The sequence below is a fragment of the Helicoverpa armigera genome, chromosome 12 (genome assembly GCF_030705265.1).
Source record: "Helicoverpa armigera isolate CAAS_96S chromosome 12, ASM3070526v1, whole genome shotgun sequence".
NCBI classification, from domain to species: domain Eukaryota; kingdom Metazoa; phylum Arthropoda; class Insecta; order Lepidoptera; family Noctuidae; genus Helicoverpa; species Helicoverpa armigera.
Genome location: NC_087131.1, coordinates 8,760,155 through 8,784,716, shown reverse-complemented (window position 1 = coordinate 8,784,716; position 24,562 = coordinate 8,760,155). Strand labels below are relative to the sequence as shown.

General features: G+C 34.7%; 1 protein-coding gene across 1 annotated transcript; it reads right to left on the bottom strand.

The window, feature by feature from the left end:
• Positions 1-23,590, bottom strand: LOC110383985 (probable cytochrome P450 304a1). The gene is made up of 9 exons (XM_049838654.2): positions 23,368-23,590; positions 21,080-21,328; positions 17,162-17,334; positions 16,080-16,352; positions 13,600-13,717; positions 10,585-10,765; positions 6,247-6,364; positions 5,766-5,907; positions 1-1,717 (listed from the first exon to the last, which is right to left on the bottom strand). Exons 1-9 carry the CDS (start codon positions 23,459-23,461, stop codon positions 1,533-1,535), a joined length of 1,533 nt encoding a protein of 510 aa, XP_049694611.2. The 5' UTR covers positions 23,462-23,590; the 3' UTR covers positions 1-1,532.
• Between the last annotated feature and the right edge of the window lie 972 nt (positions 23,591-24,562).

Sequence of the window (24,562 nt, the reverse complement as noted above, 5' to 3'; positions counted from 1 at the left end):
AATAATTATGTATCTTTTATTTTAAGGTAAATACACAGTAATTGTTTGCTTATTTACTAGCTACAAAACTAAAAGCAGGTTTTGTGCAATTAGCGAAGCAAAAATAGCTAAATTACTTATTTTAAGAGACTGAGCGTCAATATTTTAAACATATTTCTATTAATATCATCATTAAATTCTAAATGCAAAATCTGGTGGCTTGATACGAGGAAAACAACAAAATAGGTACTTTATAAAATTAAACAATAAAACATAATTTAAAATAAGAACATGGTTCTGACATTGACGAGAACGTGACGTTTAAGTCCATGTGTCATATATAAGTAGGTAAATATAAACAAAGTATGGACGTTGACCATTTTATCCAAACATGTTTACATAGTGGCCTTTGTGTATCTCGTAATACAAAGATAGGTAGCTTTATGGAGGAAATGCATACAGTTGAACAGAAACAATAAGGCTATTGAAATATTTGCTTGTCAGTAGAGAAACCATTCGTCTGACTTTGCTCGGACACGTATTTTCTAAACCTTCCTAAAACTTCGTGCCTAAAATCTTTGCTAATTTCAACTGCTACACAGAAAAATTGAGACAATACATCCTATTCGATGGATTTTATTGAGTTATTGACAATTATCCCAATTATTGGCGAGACTAGTTCACTACTCTGTACCTCGGTTACCCTTCTTGCAAATAACAGTTTTCTTCGCAACTAACGATGCATGTTTATGACCAATTCATTATGTTAACAGCCATCTTTCTTCACTATGTTTGCAACAAAATAATTTATTGAATTTTCAACTGTCGTAAATCGTTAGGTGTTTCGTCGTTTTCACGACACTGAATGATTGCATACCTGTCCTTGGCGATATCAAGTAATTCTGGGAGTAATATAAAACCACCCTTCACCGATTTGATGACATAACCAGGCAAAAAATGTAAATTGTATACCTAATAAAAAGTAGCCAACTCGTCCTTGGTTTTTGCAAAAGTTCTAATAGGCTACGTTTTTACCAATGTAAGATACTTGTAGTCAAATAATGGTCGTTTAGTGAGACAAGCACGCAAAGTAATTAACCTTTAAACTTATGTGGCACACGGCTACATGTTCAAACAGAAGATCATTAAACATTCAGGTTCTCTGACTTTAGAACTAAGTACTAAATTTTACGTGTCACATGCAAAGATTAAATATTATCTCTCCATGCAAGGCAAAAAATAATGCTTAAAGAAATCTAGTTGCGCCTCTGAATGGGTCGCCCTGTCAAGGTAAACTACAGAGGCCATATCAATGTCATTTTGTCAAAAATATATCCACGATACGCATAATTTAACAATACAGAATTAATCTTGTATCAAGCCCACGCAAATAATCACTAATATCTTAAAATGTAAATGGCTACAAGCCCATTCGTATACATACTATACATTTACGTGTCACTTAAGATTTTTTTTAATAGAAGCATAGACTAAGTTGCAGCTGGTAAAAAAAGAGATCAAACACATTTTCCATTCAACAAAAGAGGCTGCATTCATTTTCTGACGTTGACTTTGACCCAGAACTCGGGGATGGTGGTGATGATGCCCTGTATCCTGCGGGCAGGTTTGAGGAGAGGTTTTCCATCGGCAGTGGTCACATGGAATGCTTGCATGAAGCCGGCGAACACTTGGAACATGGTTTGACGTGCATAGGTCTCCCCTGCACATAGTCTTCGGCCTGGGGACAAAGTTAATAAATAAATAAGTAAATATTTCATAAAAATAATACATTACCGTACTATGCTATGTTTATCATCTACTAGTCAATACCTAGGTACATTTTGAAGTAGGCATGTATCTATAGCTATTTTACTCTATTAAAATTAAGTAATAAAATAGTTAAGTACCTAGGTATATCTACAGGATTAGACGCTTTACATAATTAATTCGTGATAAACTATCGGTTTTCTATTAGTATCTAGGATTTAATTCTGACCTATTTCAGTAAGTAGTAGTAGGTAAGGTATGATAACATGAAATAATCAGGAAAATATTTCCACGGATTCGTCTTGATTAGTGTTAGATTTGACTTAAGACTGATAATTAATTATCTGTATGTATCTAGCAATAAGAAATAAATATTATGAAACTTAAGTAATGCATAATAGACTTCTTTCTATTGTTTTTTCAATGTAGGTACTCGACTCGTACAATCTTATGCAGTTTTCTCATCTCCTCGATAGGTAGTTAATGAGAGATTTGGTATCTTGATTACCTACATAAAACCAATCCTCAAATCTGGTTTTAAAACAAATGACAGTCGGGAGATCCGACACCTACTTTACAGAAAAAAAAACATTCTGCAGCTAATTATAAAAGTGAAATCAATGAAACTTTGTCTGGAAAATTTATACCCCTTATTAAGGTGTAAACGTTACTCAAGCCATAAACTACTTTGTAGTAATTTTTCAACCGTTTCACATCGAAAACTAAGTTACAACTAAGCTACAGCTAAATCATATTGCACAACGTAACATACTTTGACAGGTTTATAAACGACTGCACTTATATGTAGACCTGCATTTTATGTTCTTGTTAGGGTGTTTCAGATTTTATACTATGTTTGCTATAGACTATAAGTTACGCCGGTTGTAAAACGAACGCTTACAGATTCGTCTCTACCTTTTAACATACTGCCAAAAAGGTGCTTTTTCATAATCGATTTTCCGAAGACGCCTGGACCGATTTGGAAAATTATTTCCATAAATGAAAGAGAGTAGTACCTTCCTGTAAGTTTGGTCCTGTAAGGATGTCTAAAAGCAACAGCTATAATATATGTAAGAATACTCTTGTACCTAGAGGCACCAAGGTGCAAGCAAGGTTTTTTGCTATCACTTTTTAACCGTAACAATAGAAAGGTATGTAGGTATAAGTAGGTGCCGCTTACCATGGCACACACATTGACATATATTCTAGCGATAGACAAGAACATCCATACAAATAATTTACCCGCTTATGTCGTCTGTTGACATCTCGTTGACGTATTGTGACATGTAGTCATCCTCATTGATGTTAATTGCTGAAGTGTCGCTCGTATTTTGCCTACATTTTTCATTACTCAAAAAGTTTATATCTAAGTGAATTCAAAATCATGTAATATATCAAAAAGTTTATTTATATCTAATTGAATGCAAAATCATGTAATATATTAAAACCAGGAACTTATTTTTAGAGTTTTTAATATTAATTACGATGTTTTTTTTCTTAAGAGGGCACACATTTATCTATCACAAATTTTCGCGAATTTAATTATTTTTTCTTGAAAGTAAGAACATACCATGACAAAGTGAAGTCTGTTTTCATTGATATTTTACCTACTGCCAGTTTTATGGCACATCTGTTTCTGCACGATTTTCTTAATCCATAATTTAAGATGGCGGGCGGGAACAAATTAATGCATATTTGTAAAATTGAATTATAAATGAAAAGTATGATATACAAGCGTTGTAATAGCATGAACAGCGTGTAATTTTACTAACTTGACTCTCGAATAGTTTATATGTGTAAGTTTATACCTTGATATGTATTTTCTATTTTATAATTGTCGTTTCATAGACATCCATCTGACGCAGGCGTCAAAATCGCTCTGATTTGCCATTTTGGGCACTGCATAGTCTGCACTGCAGTTCAGTGTGGTAAGCTTTTTGTTCGGAACGTTCTATCTAGTACGTAGTACATATATATCGATGGGCACACATGTAGTTTTTGCGAAATAGGTTCACTTGTATGGAACATTTTTGTATTTCTAGATTTAGACCTATAGGTGTGTTTGTGCTAATGAGCTCTAAATAACTTTATATTTAGCACTGATTTCTTCGTAATTAGACAAAAAAATTACCAGGTTTACCTACTACTTAGTCTCGATTCCTTGTTTCAGACTAGTAGGTATGAGTTAGTGAAAGTTCATAACAATCTGAGTCACGAATTAGAAAACTTGAACACTAGAAATACAAAAGTGAATTAAGATGGTGCGTTTCATATTCTAACTCTCTCTAACAATGTTTATTAATTACAGACGAAAAAATGCTGAAATATGAAACTGTAATTCAACGCGTGTCTGTCACGCATGGCGTTGCCCGCCGTTAATCTCTTTTGTAGGTACCTATGTATTAATTTTATAATCCGATATGCGTATGTCTGTGCAGGCCTTTAGACTTTGAATGTACCTAGTTCTTACCTAGTCACTCGTTAAACGTGCCACTTATTCAGTTATGTTGCATTACTGGCATTGAGGAACATATGGAATTGGCAGTTATGTTGAAATTAAAGTAAATATAATGTTGTCGCTAAGTGCTTAGGTATAAGTGTCTTACTTATACCTAAGCACGCAGCAAGCAGTAGGTATTTTATATATTTATTAGGTAAACTATCAAGCAATTGACAAAGTTGAATCAGCTGCACACTCATAAATAATTAAAGAAAGCAATAAATTATCAATTGTTTTACTTAATGTAGTAAAAATATAATAAATTTGAATGGCCACAGAAGGATGCTTTATTAATTAATTTATCTTAGTATGTTCTTCAATTACCTGCCATAGGTACAGAATGCACCTCCCAACCAAACTATATCTATTTAAAGGTCTAGCGTTTCTTTTCCTACATTATCTATACGCTCTTGACTATACCTCAATAGTCAACAATCATAATATAATTTCTATATTGAATAATAAAAATATAAGTAGGTACTCAGGGCTTTATAAAAAACAGTAACCGTTATGTAATATTACACCTCCCAAATCTTGAAAAATTTTGAGGTTAGATTTCTACGTTATTATCAGTGAATGTGAACGATAACATCGGCATTGACATTTCTCTAGAAACGTCACCATTTTGAATACCTACGTCACATCCGTACAAAATTGACAACACATCAAAAATATGTTTCCATTTACGAAGTAAGAACCTAGAACATGTGTCATTAATTTAGTGTAAAATTAAAAACAAAATCATTTTGTAAATAATTGAGTATTATTATGAATTTCGATATCCACCTAAAGCTAGGTACCTACTATAGATGTATTTTATAAAATAAGTAGATTTGATTTTCACCCTAAAACCTGAAAACTAAATAAAAAATGTCTATGCCCAATAACCATTATTTTTTATTTCTAAGATTCCATAGATTTTTATAGAATAAAAAAAAATGTTTTTACTGTGGCATACTTTATTCTGCAATGTGTAGTAACCTATGATTGATCAAGTATCGATAAATGGCCCCAATTAAACCTTTATTTTTCCATTACAGCCTAAACATTGAGTCTCCATATGGCTAAACAAGAGTACAAAAATAGCATTTTTTATTTATCTCGCTGACCTATCCTTATATTAATTTGTGCACAAAATAAAAACATGTCTTAATAAATACTCAATGTCATTGGTTGTCATTCTTCCTGACGGCCTTCACGTAACGCTGAAGCAAGATGTAAGAACGTAGGAACCAGGCTCATTTGCAAAAACATTAAAATTTTATCTCGAACGTGGTTAGGTCACGGATACAGGCAAATGCATCGGGTAAATCTTGAAAACTATTTATATGCAAATTAAAGCAGTATGTCAGAATAAAACTGACCACTGGTCACTGCATTTTAGCAGCTATTTCGAGCTTGCATCAACTTTGACGTAGAACCTAACCTAACAAAGATCTACTTTATATTTGCATGTATTATGATAATCTGAATCTCTAAATAAATTAGTTTAACGTAAATAATGTTGTGATATATTTACCTGCTCCAAATGGCAATGATTTGTCACTGGCGACGTCCAACTGGCCATCCTTGATGAAGCGCTCAGGGCGGAAGTTTTCTGGGTCGCCCCAAATTTCCTTGTCCATGTGCAACATAGTCAGGTTGAAACTCATCATGGTGCCCTGGAATTAAGCATTGCATTTTTGTCATTAATTTTATAATTTCCACTGTAGATTTTCCTGGATAGAGGTTTGTTTAGGTCCTATGTAACAGAGAGCGAGCCAGTTTTTTTAAGCTTATCTAGGGACGTTGCTATTAATAAAAAATCGCATCGTATCGTATTCTCTGACTGATGCCATACAATTCATTCGGTTGAACTGACCATTACCACAAAGAGCCAATGAAAGTTGAAGTGACGATCTGCATACGGCAAGCACAATTTGGATGCGGCATCCTGAAGACCAGGCATTGGTTCACATTAGGGGAGTCTTAAAACTAATATAGGCTGTTATTGTGCTCACCTCTGGTACATTGTATCCTCCTAACGTGGTGTCCTTCATAGCTCGGTGTGGCACCCCTAGCGGTACCGTGGTGTCGTACCGCATAGTCTCGCGGATGCACGCCTCCAGATACGGCATACTGTAACAAAGAATTAATTTCTGTATTATGTCCATTAGAGTTAGGTACATATTGCGCATGGAAGATGACAGAAATTGACAGCGACATTGCAAAAAAACTTGATACTGTTACCGCATCTCTAGTTTGAAATGAAAACCTGTTAAAACTATAGTTAGGTTAGATATCATGAAATAGTGCATTACTTACGTAAAACTTACACAATCAACATTACATGTAATGTTTACTTGGTTAGGTAAATAATCTCTATAAGTAGTACTAAGTACCTAGGTAATCCTATGCACTTAAGTGGTTCATGTTGCGTGACCAAACGGATAGTCGTACCTATTAGTACGACTTCTTTTACAATGTCCACCTATTAACGAAGTGATTGAATTTGCATAACTACATACTTAGTACAAGAAGTATCAGTACTTAGACTGAACCTCAAAAAAGGTTAGGAAAATTGCCAAACGAGTTTACCGAAAAAAGATTTTGCAATAGCTTCCAGTATTTTCCACATTCTACCATATTTTGACTATCCGACACCTATGGCAACAAAATACAAATTCGAAGCCTTTTGAAATTTTAAAGTCATTCGAAACGAAACGTTCTTTTTACAAAACCACTGATCCGTTTTCCACAACGACAAGCGTTTTTCGTGATGGCCAGTACTTACAGGCCAGAAAGTAACTGTCTATGGTACAAAGTATAGCGGTTTTACTACCGTAATAGCTGGTTGAAAAGCCGTTAATACTTCGCGCCATCAGCTTTATTTAATGGAGGCTCGACATTCATCACTTTTGCGTTAATCGAGATATGATTAGGTATCCATTAGGAAGAAAATAAAACGGGAAAATATTAATGGAATAATTTTAAAGGGTTTGGAACCAAAGCGCGCGCGACTTTTAATTTTTGATATGAGATTACGCATGTTTATGAGTTTTAGTGACACAGAAACGCTAGGCGCTTTAGGCGATAAAATATAGAGATTTTTCCTGAAGTTCACAATCGATACTAAAAACACAAGACCCTTATATGAAATGTGGATTTGAATAACTCAGCAATTCGTAGTTTGGCATAATTGTCCCAAAATTACTTTGTAGGTACTTATTATATAGAATATAGATACATATTAGGTGAGGTAGGCACCTGGATACGTTATTTATTACTTCATGCATATGCATCGTGAATTAATTAAAATATCAGGAAAAAGATTCGGCATAAGATAAATGAAATTAAGAGTACTTATCATTTCAAATAATAAACAAATTCTAAACAGGATAAACAAATGCTAATTTTAACATATTAAATTACATATTACACAATAATAATCACTATGTTGAAAAACTTATTTCTTACCTCTCGAATTACAAACATAGCCGTGGTAAAAAAAGAAAGAAAAAAATACCGCGAAACAGTAAAAAAAAAACAAATGAACGTCAAGTTCCAAGCCTGTCACGATTCACTTGACATTTGAAGGCACGTCCGATATGTTAGTAGGTATCTAGTATAAAGATTTCATGCAGTTTTGCCAATACCTCAAGTAGGTAATCATTGATTGATTTCCTACGTCGCCTATCTTATCGTCACCTACATTGTTATCAATGTTACGAAAACAATTGGCAGTATGTTATGATAGGTTAGTATTGTCTTGTCACCTTGACTGAGATTAGGATTAATTTTAGCGCTGTTCCTGATAACCTGGTTTACAAGACCTTGATTTGCTTTATAATACCTCTTTTAATTATTGCTTTACGGGGTTTTATTTCAGCCCCGAATTAAAGAGAAGCTCATATCAGAATTTTGCTTTAGCTTCTGTTTACTTCTTTCGTGTCAGACCGAAACCATAGTTTACGAAACGGCTACTAAGGCGAAAGCCGATGAAGCAGATTTAAAACTATTGTTCAAAACGTAAAGTCAATTCTCTAAATAAGTAGGTACTCTTTGTGCAGAATTTTTCAAAAAACGTCGTGCAGCATCTTGGCGTCAAGTTTCAAAAAAGTTCAAAAAAGCTTTTCTTAAGAATATTTTTTTAATCGTTAGGTCATCGTTACGTTGCCCGTCTATTCTTGTAATACTTGATAAAATAGTTCCCAAGCCTATGAAGCGACAAAAACCGTACCTACCTAACTGTTCTATGCCATCGCGATTAAAGTTAAAAAAGAAAGACACAAATGATGGTTTGATAGTAGGGGCAAAAAATTCGGCACGCAATCACGTTTACAATTCTAACAGTACCCAGACATAGGGACAATTTAACAATGAGACTTGTAAATGCCATGAAATATCTGGTGCATTGCTCCCTATTTTTTCCCGGCTCCTGAAGGAAGGTCATGTTTTTGCTTTTTATCGGATGCAACCTTTGATTCGTTTTTTTAGAGCGTGTGCTGAATATGAATATAACAAATGCTCGAGTGAAAATTGCACTAGTTTTGAAGCGTTCATAATAGATTTACGAGGAATTTACAAGGAGCATTTTTATGAGTCTTAAAGTCCAACAAATCTTAATCTTGATTCATGAATAGTAATAAAAAGTTCACAAATTAGAGATTATCTAAAATAGAATGCAAATATGTAATTTGCTTTGATAAGACCGTTTTATTGTTTTTAATGCATTATTCATGCTACAACAGATGTTCTTTCAACTTTGTTTATTTCCGCCCAGTATTTTTTGTAAAACAACATATTTTTGTTGTTTATTAAGACCTATCTCAATAATCACTTGCTAATTCTTTTGTTTTAGGTACCTATAGATAAAGATACAAACTAGGTAGGTACCTACTCGACCTGAATTATGGATTATCGCGATGGTCTGTCTGTCCTTGAATACATAGACAGGTGCGGAGAAGTCGCGAAAAAACTGGGACACTGCAACTGATATATTTTGATTGCAAGCAATAGGTACCTAAGATATATGCGACCTATCGCAATACTATTATTAGTAAGTTGTAGGCGTCGGTATATAGATAAGGGTATTGTAAAACGATAAGTTCTGTGACCTAATTGTCGTCAGCATGCACTGAAAAGTGCAAGTGATTGTACTGAAAATGCACTGAATTTTGAAAAGAATAAACTTTTGCGGTTGCAGCTGCGTCAAAGGGGAAACTTCTTCCCGTACCCGGATAAAATATAGACAGCCTACGTTACCGAGAGATAGTGGACCCTACAATCGGTTTCGGTGTCTACGGTACACAGTACAAAAACCAACGAGTTATATCCATAGACAAAAGTTTCCTTTTTAATAATTTTGAATAAAAGAATGATTAGTAAGTATAGATTTACTGAATTTAATGCAGAAATCAGTAAATAATCTTTATTATAGAATTTTATGTATTTCCTTAGGTTTATTATAGAATCATCTGCATAGTAGAGGCTTCGAAATGATATAATGGGCACTAAATTGTTGAATAAATGGACATTAACATTTTAAAATCTTTTCAGCAAGTTTTTTTTATGAGGTTTTACACAAACCTTATTTTTTGATGGCGTAAACGTATCAATTGAAATGTATTCCAAGATTATGTTAAATGTCAAAAAGAACATGATATTTAACATAATCCTCAAGTCCTTATCTTCAAGTAAGAGGAACTGACATTTACGTATTTTTAAGTATAAGTTATCTCTTAAACGACATAATTTATTGACCAGTAGTCAGTTTTAGACTGAAATATCATATTAAATGTCATATATGATATAGTATTTCTTGACGTAAACAGATAGTTAGGACATAATTATCACATAAATAAATAAATGCTGTTATCCTGCACCACTAGGAAAAAATAAAATTTTAATTAGAAGATATCCTTCATGCAACGATTGTTATTGTTTAACTACGAGGTAAACGATATTTCTGTAGATAAGAAATAAGCTGCATTATGTCCTATGCAAGCTCTACTATTTACTTTTGTGAAGGCTTTCAAACTTGATACCCTATCGCTATAGTAATAGGGTTATTAGGGTCGTGCAGAAACTGTACCTATATAGATATTATGTAAATGGTGCTTACCATATTTTAACCAAAACTAGCCAAAATTATATCTTTATAAAACCTTCTTATAAAGAATAGATATTCACGTACTCACGCAGGTACCTACCTTACGGAACTATCTACGTTAGGTACTACTCACTAGGCCATTATAGTAAATATCTTACTTAAGGCCAGACAAAGAAGCATAATAAGTGGGAAGGCATGCTGCTGATAAGAATGATGAGGATAGGTAAGTAGACAGACAACTACATACTTTCTTCTATCATCAAGGTTAGGCAGCCGATCCCTGCCAACCACGCGGTCTATTTCTTCATGTATTTTGTCCTGAATCTCCGGCTGCAACAGTAGTCTTTCCACCAGCATTGCCAGGACAAACTGTACGGCAGACGCCGCGGGGAATGTGTAGTCTGTGCACGTCAGTAGCAACTGGTCCACTGGAAAAAAAAATCAAGGTCAAAACTAGAAATAAAGTAAGTCACACATTGATAGGAGAAATGGGCTTGATTTCATATTAGCTTAATTTGTGATTTCTTAGTGAATTTATCCTATTGTGCCTGGTATTATGCGGGGTTATCCTAAATACTGTGATTTCATTTGTACTTTTTTTATTTCGTGTCTGATAGAGCAATCAGTACAGTTAATGCGTTACCTTCATAAATTCGGCAACATGCGTTAAACAAAACGGTTGGTATGTGGAGAACTTTAAGTCCAAAAATAGCGAAGTATAAATAAGGATTTTCACTTATAATACCACAAGAGCTTCAAAATTATCGGGTATTTCCCGATAGGTTCGTTGCAAACAAATGAAGGAGTCAAGTTTTTCAGGTTAAAAAATCACGAGCGCGAAGCGCGAGTGATTTTTCCTGGAAAACTTGACGACTTTTGTTGCAGAACCTTGAGGAAATGCCAGAATTTTGAAGCTCGTGTGGTATTCGGGGGATTATTTTTCCGTCCCAAATGTCGGCCACAACCTGTCAGTTTGACATAGCAACGACCAGAGAAAATATTCAAAAAATTATCAGTATAATACCATGTAGGTTGTACCACGTGACGTCGAATGGTGCAATTCTATTGGTCGATATTTGGGTCGGAAAAATAATCAGCAAAATTGCTAGTGTGAGAAAATATTCATTCTTATCACGTAGCAACAAACAATCAAGGTCCCCGGATAAAAATAGTAGAAACAGGTGTAATATTTAATTACATACTTAATAAATGTCGATCTAATTAATTTAAATTAATTTACGAGATAAATACTCATTGATGTTATAAAAATCAAAAGAAGACAGATTTTTCGCATAAATCTATGCATTCAATGATAAGAGAGATTATTAAAATAATATAAACTTTGGTTAGATTTATTAAAGTTCCTTATTTAAATTCGAATTACCGAATCGTCTGCGTCAGAGATAGTACATGATTTTTAAAATAATTATACGCTCTATGGAAATTCAAAGAAGTGCACAAAATAATGTAATAGTTTAATTTAATTAGGGCTGTTTCATCAAATTGTTATTTTATCTCTCTTTAAATGTGTCTAAATATTTGGGTCATAGTCCGCTATACCTACTTCAATTTTTTTTTTAGGTATTAAAGCATTTATCAAAAACGCACTTTGCACATCCGTTATACAAAATATATCTATTGTCAAATTATCGGTACACAAATTGGAAATAATCTCAACTGTATAAATTATCGTATTTTTTTCAATAAGTATTTTTTTCTTGTGAATATTGAACGGATATAGATAAATAACATCCAGGCGCTAGTATCGTGAAACAATGTCCTTTAATTTTTATACCTAATTAATCATTATTTTGTTATCTCCAAGGTGAAAAATAAGGTCACAGGAAAAGCATCAATCATTACAATTTACCGCATAAATCAATATTTCTCAATGAACAGTTCTTGAGAACCTTATCATCTGACTATAAGCAAGTAGGTACCTACATAATTAAAGACCTATAGGTCAACTAAGTGGGAAATTCGTCCCTCATACTCGTAGTGCATGACGTTCTCTGTCGGAGTACCGTTTATTGAAAATAAGCTGATAGATGAGTACTTAGGTATCTTCTACCTTCTCCTACTAAAGCTAATCAAAAAATACTAAAGCCAATATAAAATATAAATCCTTTTTTTTTTAAATGCGAAAAACAGGTATTAAACCTCTTCTTCGCTTGCCTATTAGCTAATTCATCCTCTCAGAATTGTAAAAATATGTATTTCCCAACAAAGTAACATGTATTATCTAGTCCATTAAAATAGACAGCCGCATATCTAGGACGCGCTAGAGACAAAACAAAATTATCGGAACATTATAAATATTGCAACTACTATTTGCAATAATATGCGACGAGCAATGAACTCTGTCATCTGTCATGATATAGTTCAATACGTAAGCAATTTCCTTGTAATTACATACTTATGTTCTTTGATCTGTCTTCGAGCTTAACCTAAGGCCAAGGATTTTTAATAAACAACTTAAGTGAGTAAACAGTCGTACCTAATAAAAATAAATATAGAATGTGTCGGAATGACAAGCAAGAACAAAACAGCAATAATACTGAGAAATTTCTGGTCTTATAAGGTCTATTCCTGATAAAGCTAGAGTAGAATATGAGGGCTTCGGGATTATTCGAAAGAGTTACCGCGGTCCTGGCATATGAAGGGCTCCAGAAGGAATATAGTGGGATTTAGTCGGTAAGAGTCACAGAGAGCAGAGTCTCTCACGCTGCACACACAGCAGGTGGGTCATTTGATGATTTGACACAAAAAAGGGAATAAATAAATTATTTTACACATCAGTGTGATAAGGTTAATTTTGCAAGCTCTGATGACTTATAAAATTGTCTTGTTGTCCTCATAATTAATTACCCTCCTTAGCGTGACAAACATCAAAATGCTATCAAATCTTAATTAAGATAATTAAACACTTAAGCCCACCTGGAAATAACAATAGGATTATCCATACGATATTAGTTGTTTCATTCGATTTATTTATTTTGTTGCTGGCTTGTATAAAATCGGACTTGCATTAAATGTCCATGAGCTTCTAAAACCTACTTTTCATTGCGGGATAGTAAATTACATTAAAAACTGTCTATAGCGAGGGAGGGGTAGCGTATATACCTACCTACTTCCTCAGCCTCTAGACTAAATGTACCTATGTAGCAAAAATTTTAAGCGAATCACAAATTTTGGCGTGAAAGCCGGTCAGACAGGGTTTGCTCTCACATTTAATATTAGTTAGGCGGAAGATGATGTTTACCTGAATAAGTGCTGCGTCCCTTCTGTCTCATTTCTTCCTTCATCCTGGTGAGGTACATGTCCAAGAAGTGGCGGTCATACGTCTCGTCGTGCGTATCCATCGTATCGTTCACTAGTTTCTGAAAAAATATATCCTTAATTAGTTTCACATGGCAAAGGTGATTAAGGGTTAAGAGGAATACCTCGAAGGTCTACGAATCTTCTGCTCCTTTGGTCTCGGTTTTTACTTGTATGTATCTACTAGTAGGTTTCGGTAATATGAGTTAATATTGAAAGGGTAGTATTTAAACGCAAATCAAAAAATATCCTTTTTCTATGCAATAAGATTCCGAATTCCCATCAAAATTACTGATTGCACAGCAAAATATTCAACTCAAAATATCACTAAACACACTACAATTTATTTTCGCAGCGTACAGCGATTTTTCCTAAAGCAAAAGCTTTTTCATCAATGCACAGCTAATAATCTTAATGCACATTATACATGTTAACTCTTTTTCTTTTAAATATAGCTTCTATTTTTATATTATTTACAGCAGTTTTTCAGAATGAAACAGCATTTTATTTGTCTCAGTCATCTTATTATTTATTAATTACGGCATAATGAGACCAGCAAAAAAATATAAAATTAAATACAAAATTGTAATTTATTGAATTATTAAAGCGCGTCTTGCTTTCGCGGGGCGTACACGTTTCCTTTTTTGCCCTAATAATAATAGGCAACATTTTTAGCTTCTGCAGCTGGCGCCACGTACTTGAGTCGGATCGCAAGTCCGATGATATGCTTGCATATACATACTATAGTTCTTTAAAAAAATAGGGCTGGTGCATTGTCAGTCATTGTCAGTATTTCCTTTTGGCATACATTTCATATAAGTAGTCATTAAAAGGCTACTACTATAATATCATATTTCAGAATGTTTATAGTCAGAATCATCTTTTGGCATAGTTTTGGAATTTTTATTTTCCTGTAAGAAGCATGCAAACAAGCCTGAAGCATGAAAGCAGGCATGCAGCATGTAACCAGGCATGCAACATGGAAGTAAGCATGCAACATGCAGCAAGCATCACTTCTGTCACGGCTCCGGCGCTTTGTGGCTCCGGCGGTCAAATGCGAGCTTATCGTCGCAGATGATTTTCACGCTCACCACCGCAGCTTCGGCTTACTGGCCGGCCGAGCCGGCCAGCCTCAACCGCGTTGGCGAGCGTTAAAATTACCTGCTCCTCAGCTCGCAGGCCGCCTCGCCCCTCCGCGCCTACGCGGTTTTGAATTGCACTCTAGGGGTAGGGCAGACAAGACTACGTGGAGTCGGTTTTGCAGCGATTTGTTTTCGTTACTAGCTTCAATTTTTAATACAATATTTTTTAATTGAACTCTATCTTACTCACTCGCGCCACTCTGCACTCCAGTGACGAAAAAGCGCGCGAAGCCGCGAACCTTTTTCAGTTAATTTGTTCTGTTTTTAGAAATAATGCAATGTGACAGGATTTTTTTGTTATAATAATCATTTAATTTGTCGAGCATGGCTTCTTGAAAATTAAGACAAATATGATGAACAGGTTTTGTTGTACTTACTGGTTAATATGCGACTGGGATAGTTATTTTGCTATGAAATATGGAAAATTTGCTGTGCAGTCAGTATTAATGCTATGTATGTAGTATTTTTGTACAAGAATAAATTTAAGTGTATTGCATTATAATAAAAAAAGCAATGTCATATTGATGTATAATTTCGAATTATCTGCAGTTTGAGTGTTGTTAAACATTTAGTTTATTTGTAGTGAACTAAGTTATTTGATGTAAAAAAGAATATAAATGATGAGTATTAATTGATAGGCGATTATTTATTTGATATGCAATTTATAATATCCCATATTGAAAAGACTACCCAGGTAGAATAGGGATGATCAATTTTTAAAATCTATTTTAATATTTTGGGTGTAGCCTTCTCAAAAACCGTCTAACCAAAAATACAATATTAGGTATTTCGCTTCCAGTCAAAAGTCTAAACGATTATTTTTTGCAATTAAAATTCAAAACTAAAATAAAGTGTTTTTGACCTGTGAATTCCCAAGAATAAGTTGTGATGTCAATACGTTATTGACGTCTTACAAAGGTCAACAGTGTCGCTGACTTAAGACTACGATGTTTACCAAGAACAAAAACTGGATGAGTCAACAACCTACAAAAGGTAAACCCTTTTATTCAAGGCTAGGATGAATCATCTGTCTAGCCATTTCTCTAGATGCTACAAAACTTTATCAAGAACTGTCTACTGTTTTTTCTCAAAATTCTGCGACCTATCTGACTTTTCTTAGCTTTATTAAGTTACATAAATTAAATAGGCTCTATTTCCAGATTTGCAAACGACAGTCCGGACTACAAACGACACGTGGAACCTTTTTACCGCAGGATGAGGAAATCGCATGAGGAACCGTTCAGATCAGCAATTATACATAGATAAGGAACTCTATACGTACCGAGTAGAAATCCAGCAGAAACTGATTGCCCTTCACCAGAGAGTTGTACCCACTGAAGTTGGGCAGCACATCTTTGAGCCAAGGTGTAAGGGACAAGGCTCCTCCCATATCATTGGAACTTCTTTGGAACATCACGGTGCCTTTCGAAAGGGCCCAAAGGGCATGGTACTCCGACCTTGGCAGGGTGCTTCTAGATAAGACTTGGACCATTCCATTGATGAAGGGAACGGAGAAGAAGTATGGCATTTGCACTAAGTCACCCTTGACGATTTCCTGGAAGTAAGTAGAGGTTGGGTTTTAAATAAAGCGTCAATTGTTGGGGTATATGAGCTGACGGATGTTGACAGTGATATGAGTGAGTGCGGAATACTATCTTATTGGTATGTTACTTTTGAACTTATGATTTGTTGTGTACCTACATGTTTCTGTAAAAATAGAACAGTGGTCGAATGTTTTATGCCTTTTTTATAGTCCGTTCGTTGGTTTTTGACGGCAAGAGTGCCTATAGTGCATATAGTGCATTGTTTTCTCGTTTTTTCACAAAGAAATGAGTATATGAAGTACCTCACCCGAAGCATAGGAGCGAAATCTCACGAAAGAATAAGCATAATTTCTACAAGAAAAGTACCAAAAAATGATATAAACAAACATTTTGTTGTTTAAGTAGGTCAGTTCTTAGTTCGTGACCTCATTCAGTTTAAACTTGATTGATAACAATGATTGCTACTTGTTCTAGGTAACTAGGTTACCAAATGATAACGGTATCATTAGGACTAAGTAGTACCAGGTCCGGATTGAGGGTGGTACCAGGTCCCAGGGCCCCAAAAAAATCAGGGGACCCTTTAGATTTTGCTTGTTATTGGAGTAAAATTAAACCAGTAAATTCAATCAACATTTCTAATATAATTTTTTTTGCTTGTAATAACAAACGCATTTAACAAGAAGTTAAATTTTTTTATGTGTCCAGATGTTTCAGTCATCCTTCGCGGAAAGCAGGTTCGAGAGAAAAAGTTTTTATCATCATCCTTGGCGGAAAGCAGGTTCGAGAGAAAAAGTTTCTATAAAAAATTCCTGCGACTTACATGTTCAGCAGGGTATTTAGGTCCACTAAGTCTCAGGTCCAGCATTTCCTTAACTTCTCCGGCCACAACTGACTCCAGGGTATCGTCTCGTCTGCCGAAGCCGTAGTCTCTGAGGTAGCGCAGAGAGAATCTTCGCTGCACGTGCCAGAAGTAGCCATCAGTGAAGAATATGCCTGATGACAAGACGTTTTCGAATTTAGAATACTTATACGCAATAATATATTCGGGCTATTTGCAAAAATATCTATAGATCAAAAGGTCAAATGCCAAATGCACCATTTAGCTATAAGGATAGCCATTCGTATCCACTTGCACCCCACTGGTCAAATCGACGTTTTTGACTAGTGAAAGTAGTTCGATTATAGTTAAATGGTTCAAGTCTCTGTAAGTATATTTACAGATTCACTTGAAAATCTAGGGTTTATAGGGTTTCCGAAATATGACTGAAAACGCAAGGACATTCTGGCTGTTACATTTCATAAAATTTCTGTCGTTTCTCCATAAACGTACCTATTAATAGACAAAGATATACTTGAATATTCAATAACTGTTGACATGAATTATTAAGTTTGCTATTACGCACATAAAAGTAACGAAGTGTGATTTAAACTATTATGTTATTACATAGTATTATAATATAAGCTGTTGCATACAACTATTGCGTATGTCTTTGTTTACGTAATAAAGTTCTAGACTAGACTTGAATTGAATAATACCAATTTATGTAGTGTCTTGAGGAAAATCAAAGTCCCTTTAGATAACTGATTGACTTTGTAAAGCGTAACAATTAATATTGTAAAGTGATAATTTACTTCTCGATACAGCTTTGTTCCAAAGTTTTACATGGAGCGACTAGCTATAGGTAGTCTATCAAGTTCATATCTCTTGGGAAAACTTGTGGTCAGACTTTTCGGTATCTGACTACCCGTAATGACTGCCTACAATTAAGCATCGCTTCCGAAACAGAGGAACTCGTTATGGTATGGTGGATCGCCCATTCACGTAACCACTAGGTAAAATCCGACGAGAGTCAGATCTAGTAGGTATTTTAATTGTTCCTTGACATCTGAACCCTTAATCAGATACTAAGTATCCATTTTGAAAATTGACAATAAATTATTGCATTTGGTGACATCAATTTATTGAAACTTTTAAAATTCTCAGCAGCTTTTGTTGTAAGATTCACCAGGAAGTCTTGTGCATGCCTAACTCAAAACATTGCAATATTATCTTATATTGCTAATTGCATCAGCAATAAACAGCATCAGTTGTGGATACTTAATTAGCAAGAAGGAAGTCACTTCCTGAATATAACTAATAATACAACTTCTAATGTAAACCAGGAACTATCCTTTGGTACCTATTTGACAAGTTACCTACTTGAGAAGTCTGGTTAACTGGCGCGTACTACGTCTACAAACGATTCATATGTCATCACCGTATAGCCTTTTCCCAACTTTCCTGTTGGGGTCGGCTTCCAGTCTATTCGGATGCAGCTGAGTACTAGTGTTTTACAAGGAACGACTGCCTAAGTATCTGTCCTCCTTAACCCAGTTACGCTGGGCAACCCAATATCCCTAGGTAAGACTAGCTGTCAGGCTTACTAGCTTCTGACTACCCGTAACGACTGCCAAAGATGTTCTGTGACAGTCGGGACTTCACGGGACCTAGAGTTTATCATGCCTTCGGAATCCCGGTATTAAACGATTCTTATGTAACATTATGAAAATACGTCATTACTGATGTATTTTAATTTATGGTGATCTCATATTTACGACTCTGTTACACCTGTCTGTAAATATTTATGCACTGATAACAATCAATGATAATATTGGCAGAAATTAATTGATCGTTATCAATAAATAAATTCAATCGACATCTATATTAAGCTTTTCAAAATAATTCAAATACTTTGAATAGGCGAGATCTTCAACATATCATCGAAATATTTAAAGCCTGGTTTACATTGCTAAAATACATACATGGTGTGCATGAGTGCCAGTCAAAGACATTAATCATATGAATATGTAGGTATACTAGCATAAATCTCTTTGATGCAAGCAAGTGAAAGGTGTCTAAAAGTTAACTGTTCTGAGTCTTTGTATGTTTAACACTAACACGATAATGATATGAATATCTTACATCTCTGTAGTTTCTTCACGAATGTCATATACTTACTACATCAATGATAAATTAACACTTAGATATTGTTATAACTTGTACTTAACAACTTTGTACCAATAGCATAGTGTAAACCTTGTTTAATAATCCTAAAGCCAGTGCTTTTTTAAGGAACTTTTTATAATAAATTTTCTTTTGAGAGATCAACATTCTTTAATGACTGGCACAAATTGTAGATTGATTGCAATATGATATGAAGACTAATATGCATTTAAGCACAAGATATAACAAAATCTTATCTACTTAATTAAAAGTCACCTTTTCTAAAAGCTATACATGTAAAACTCGTCAGTCTAGCTGCTAGTGAGAAATAGTGATTTGAAAACGCAAGTACTGCTTCTATAGACAAGCCTGGGAGGAGTTAGTTGAAATAACAGGGCACATATAACAGATAAGTAGTAGTCGCGGCAATATTTCGCTAAAACGCAATTAATAGGTAGCTAAAATTTTCTGTAAGTCATACCGTCAGTTGCACAAAACACCATTAAAGTTAAAGATTTTTAAATCTATTGCTGACTCTTTCTTTGTCAACAAGATAAAAAGTGTGAGCAATAAATGTAATGAAGCTTTGTGCAACTGACGGGTAGTCTACTACGCGATTACGTTTCGCAATAAAAAACAAAACTAAGCTTTGACGTATGCAGTTTAAAGTTAAGTACTTATGCTCGTAACAAAATGTTGAAATACTTTTTTTTTTCATTTAAACTTTTCTCAATATCCGAACGACCCAGGAGTGTTGTTTCTAGTTGAAAGGACCGAATAGAATTAGTAGCAAGAATCAACATAAAAGGGTTTTAATCGAGCTTATCTAATTTCGATTAATAAAATTTTGAGTAGCGGTCAAAGGACCAAGAATAATGAACGAAGGACAAATCAACAAGCTAATTATATTTATCATACTAATAAATTGGCAGCTAATCTGCTCAAATGAGTTATGAAATCCGATTAAAATAATAGGTATTCAAAATACCTGCAATGCACCATTGAGTCACTCATTTTTGCCTAAATATCCATAGAAATACCTAAATATCAATAGGTCCATAGAACCTAGAACTTACTTAGTACCTACTTAGTCTCGTATAATCATCGGCAAGGATATTGAGCCCTGACCTTCACCTACGCAGAAGTGATTTATTGGTGCGCAAAGCGATCCCCACTCTTCCGCCGAGAGCTCATTATCCGTGCCGATAACTATAATGTGCCTTGTAGACTAATATTATGGTACCTATAACGAGTTTACTATTATGGCAACATACTTGTTTGTAAACAGATTTAAATAGCAATACATTATTCTATTACTTTGTATGACACATTATGTAACATTCAATTAAAAACCAGAAAGCTCTATGATTAAAATTGTATGAAGACAATTACGTTTAGCATACTGCGACATGATCTAAACAATATTTTTATTATTATACGCGTGTAGATACTTATTCCTTACGCAATCAGCTTGTTTGTTATGGTTTTCCATAATTAATACAAAAGTATATAGGTACGAACCTATAACTTAAAAGACACAGTTGTAATACCCATTCCCTAGAATAGCAAACCGTAAGGAGAAAAATATCGCGGTAAATAAATAGGTATACAACTAAAAAGAAAAGGGTGTCTTGGAATAAACGTGCCAGAGCAAAACTATTGATCTAAGTGTATTAGAGAAAACGAACACTCAGAAACCCAGACACACTAGAGAGCATACCTAAGGCTAGGCTAATACATGACATTATTACTCACCAAGTTTCTTCCAAAAAGATCTCAATCTGAACAGAATAATGTCCATTCTGCCGTCAAACTCCTCACGGTTCAGCATTTCCTTGATCAGGTGAGGATCGTTCAGCACTATCGTAGGAACTGGTCCCATGAACAGGCCTAATATCTTCGTCTTGTATTTCTCTCCAAGCTTACGGAACGCTGATGCTAAGTCATTGTAGTCGTGAGCTAGGACGATCCAGAAAGCTCCGTATATTGGCAAACTTGGGGGACCTGGGAACAAAATATATGTATGTTAGTAAGTACGGCAGACGAAATCTTGAAACGAAATTTTGTTTTTTGAATTTCGAAATTAACGGTTACTTAACCTACTTGGTTCCTTATAAAGGGATGAATGCGGTCATGAAGTTTGATTGATGTCCGTTATATCATTTTAAACTCGGGTTTTGTTCAGTTTATAATAAAATTCTACCATATCGCCCTGAAATAGGAGCTTTTCCACCCAACTACCCGCAGAATACAATAATATTTATCGCCAATAGAGGTGCAATTTTGTTATCTAAAAGCTCAACAGAAATCTAGACCAGAGAAATACATAACATTATCTAGGTATGCATTAAATAATATTCATACCTATTCACAAAGCTGAAATACGTAAGCCTAAAATAACCAAATTAGGAATACTTTTAGATAATAAAATCATAACACACCCCGCACGTGCGATAATTTACACATTTCGAAACACGAGACTTCCATCGTACGTCGTCCGCAATCTCTGTTCTTTTGTTTATCAAAAAACGTGAATTAAGTTCGCGTACGTTATTTTTTGTCGTTATCTCTCTTTTAATAATAATCCTGTATGAACTTTACGATATATCTATGCCACTGGCTTTTACACGTGTCCTGAGGAAATTATTTCACGTATCCGCTTCATGAAATATAAATTAAGCGACAGCGACGAGGAGCAATTTTTTGATGCAATTTATTAGTTTTAGTTGTATGTTTATTTTAACTTTTTAAAATTAATGTAAATTAAGTAGCCTATTATCATCACCAGAGCGCCAACGTCTTATCAGAGAATAAAATAAAATCTTTCGAGACTTTCCGATTTACGGACTAAAAACCATTTTGTTCCTTCTGGAAAAGGTTGAGTTTCTACCAAATATAGGTAAGTTTTATAACAGCGTTAGTGCCGAAGGCTGTACCTAAGCCAGATTCGATTGAAAAATGAAAAATCGTTTATTGCCAGTATTAATACAATATAGGTTACGCTCTAGATCCTACACTAGGATTCCCTTAATTAGGTTAAACAAATTTGGATCCTGCTAAAGTTAGAGAAATCTACATTTACTATAAAAGTACCTAAAGCTATACATGGCTATTCCTACACAGTAGGCAGTCAAGAAAACTCTATTTTTCTGCGGGAAATCTGTGTATCTTATAAATACTTTAACAGGTTTCTAGCGTTATGGAGACTGAGGCATCTGAGTGCAAAGGCTTTCCTTTCGAGAAAATCGCGTAAATCTGCGTTTTTGTACTCATTGAGGTAAAGTTCCGTATGTAACTGTAGGTTGGACTTGAAATGTATGCCTGATAGAATATATTGGCGTGAAATTATGGGAGAGTAAGAAGACAATTAAATCGATCTCAGTGGCGTGCACTTGGAGAGGCCTATGTCCAGCAGTGGACTGCGATAGGCTGATGATGATGATGATGAAGACAATTTAACAAGGGCCGCGGAATTTTGTCCTAATCAAAAGTAGCCTGAAATAAGTCATAAATAAGAAATCTGCTAAATTGGTGAGCACCTAAGTAATTCCGATTTGATGATTGTGAAAGTTGCAGATGTTTCCAGTAGGTAGATAATAATGAAATCACAATTACCTAGATATATTATGTAGGTACTTATCATAATGAAATAATGTAGGTAAAAATTACCATAAAGGTCGGTCACTTCCATTATTGTGACTCCCAATGGTTCCTTACCCAGAATTATATCGCAAGTCATCAATCAAAAATCTTCATACCTAATTTAAAAATAATTTAAACCGGTTTCCGAAAACGCACGATCCCCGTAGTCAGCGATGCGGATTTTTTTGTATACAGTTGCAATTTTTCCTTTTGTATTCATTTATAAATCTTTTGGAGTTATTTAAATAAAATTAAATGTTATTTAAATAAAATAGTAAAAATATTTACGCAGAAAAAGAGTTTCCGAAAATAACTGCCTAAGTATAATTTTATTGCAGCGTACCAATGACTGATAAAATTGAAAGGAAACCGTTGATTAATAATCTACAAAAAAATCTTACCTGGAGGAAAATTGGGCGGCCTTTGGTACGCATTCTTATAAGTATGAACAATTAAGAAAGCTATAACAGCTGTGAGAACTATTGCAGCAATCATCGTGGCCACTTCACGAGAAAATAAAAATAAAAAATATCTTTTTTTAAATTACTGATGGCACTTAATTACAAAGCCTGTGTCAACTGAGGGCTCCGATCACACACTGCATAAAAACACCAACATCCCGAGGTTCTATACATAAGTACCAAGCTCGGAGATAAATATACACTGACTAATTTAACTTGACCCGCGACCAAGTTAGGAACTACATTTATTTGTACTAAAGGCCCTTTATCGTGAACGTATTTCACAACGACCAGCGCCTCTTTGATAGGTCCACTTTAGTTGGTCGATAAGCAAAGTTGAATCGTGTGTTGTTATGATGCTTCTGATTAATTTATGATATCATTAATTATTTGGTAATCTTATTTAACGATCAATTAACATATGTTAACAATTGCTATGTGGAAATCACGTTGTTGAACACTATCTTCAGATATTTTGAGAATTCCTGATGCTTTCTTAAAGATAAATGTTTAAGGTAAGTCATTGTAAATGATGTGTGACTAAGTCATTGTGTTAAGGGTTAATACGTATGATAGTAACGGCTAACAGCATTTTACCTTTAGAATGTCTTGCCTTTGGCTTGATAATTCATTTTCTATAGGTAAAATATGTAATTTCTTTTCTTTATAGTATTTAGCAAAATAACTACTTGGTATGACGCCATATGAGTTCAAAGTAATCGGCAAGTAGGTCAGATAACATCACCCAATTCTATTCATAATTAACTTTTTTTTTGTTACTAGCTTGACCTGCCCCACTTCTGGGTGAAGGCCTCTCTATTTCACCTCTACATCTTCCGATCTTTCAAGTGCTCCTACCAATTTTGTCTGTAGTCCCTCCATCTTTTCTCTACGTCTCTCTACCAGGCTTTACCACCTCCATCGTACCATTTGCGTTGGTTGCCTACGAAGGATATAATATATGGATAGATGGAAGGCTACGCTGCATCTATTAAATTACAAGATCGGGATTTCAAGTATCTACCAGTAGTATCACCCTGTACCTTACTGTTAATGTTACAGCCTTTTTATCGTCCCATTGCTGGGCACAGGCCTCCTCTCACACGGAGAAGGATTGAGCATTAATCTCCACGCT

What these genes read in the sequence shown, in the direction of transcription:
- LOC110383985 (XM_049838654.2), bottom strand. Translation starts at nt 23,461, where the DNA reads ATGATTGCTGCAATAGTTCTCACAGCTGTTATAGCTTTCTTAATTGTT. An exon ending in CTAAATACCCTGCTGAACAT is followed by an intron (nt 16,353 to 17,161) that starts GTAAGTCGCAGG and finishes ACTTACTTCCAG; the next exon opens with GAAATCGTCAAGGGTGACTT. An exon ending in TTCTGCTGGATTTCTACTCG is followed by an intron (nt 13,718 to 16,079) that starts GTACGTATAGAG and finishes ATATTTTTTCAG; the next exon opens with AAACTAGTGAACGATACGAT.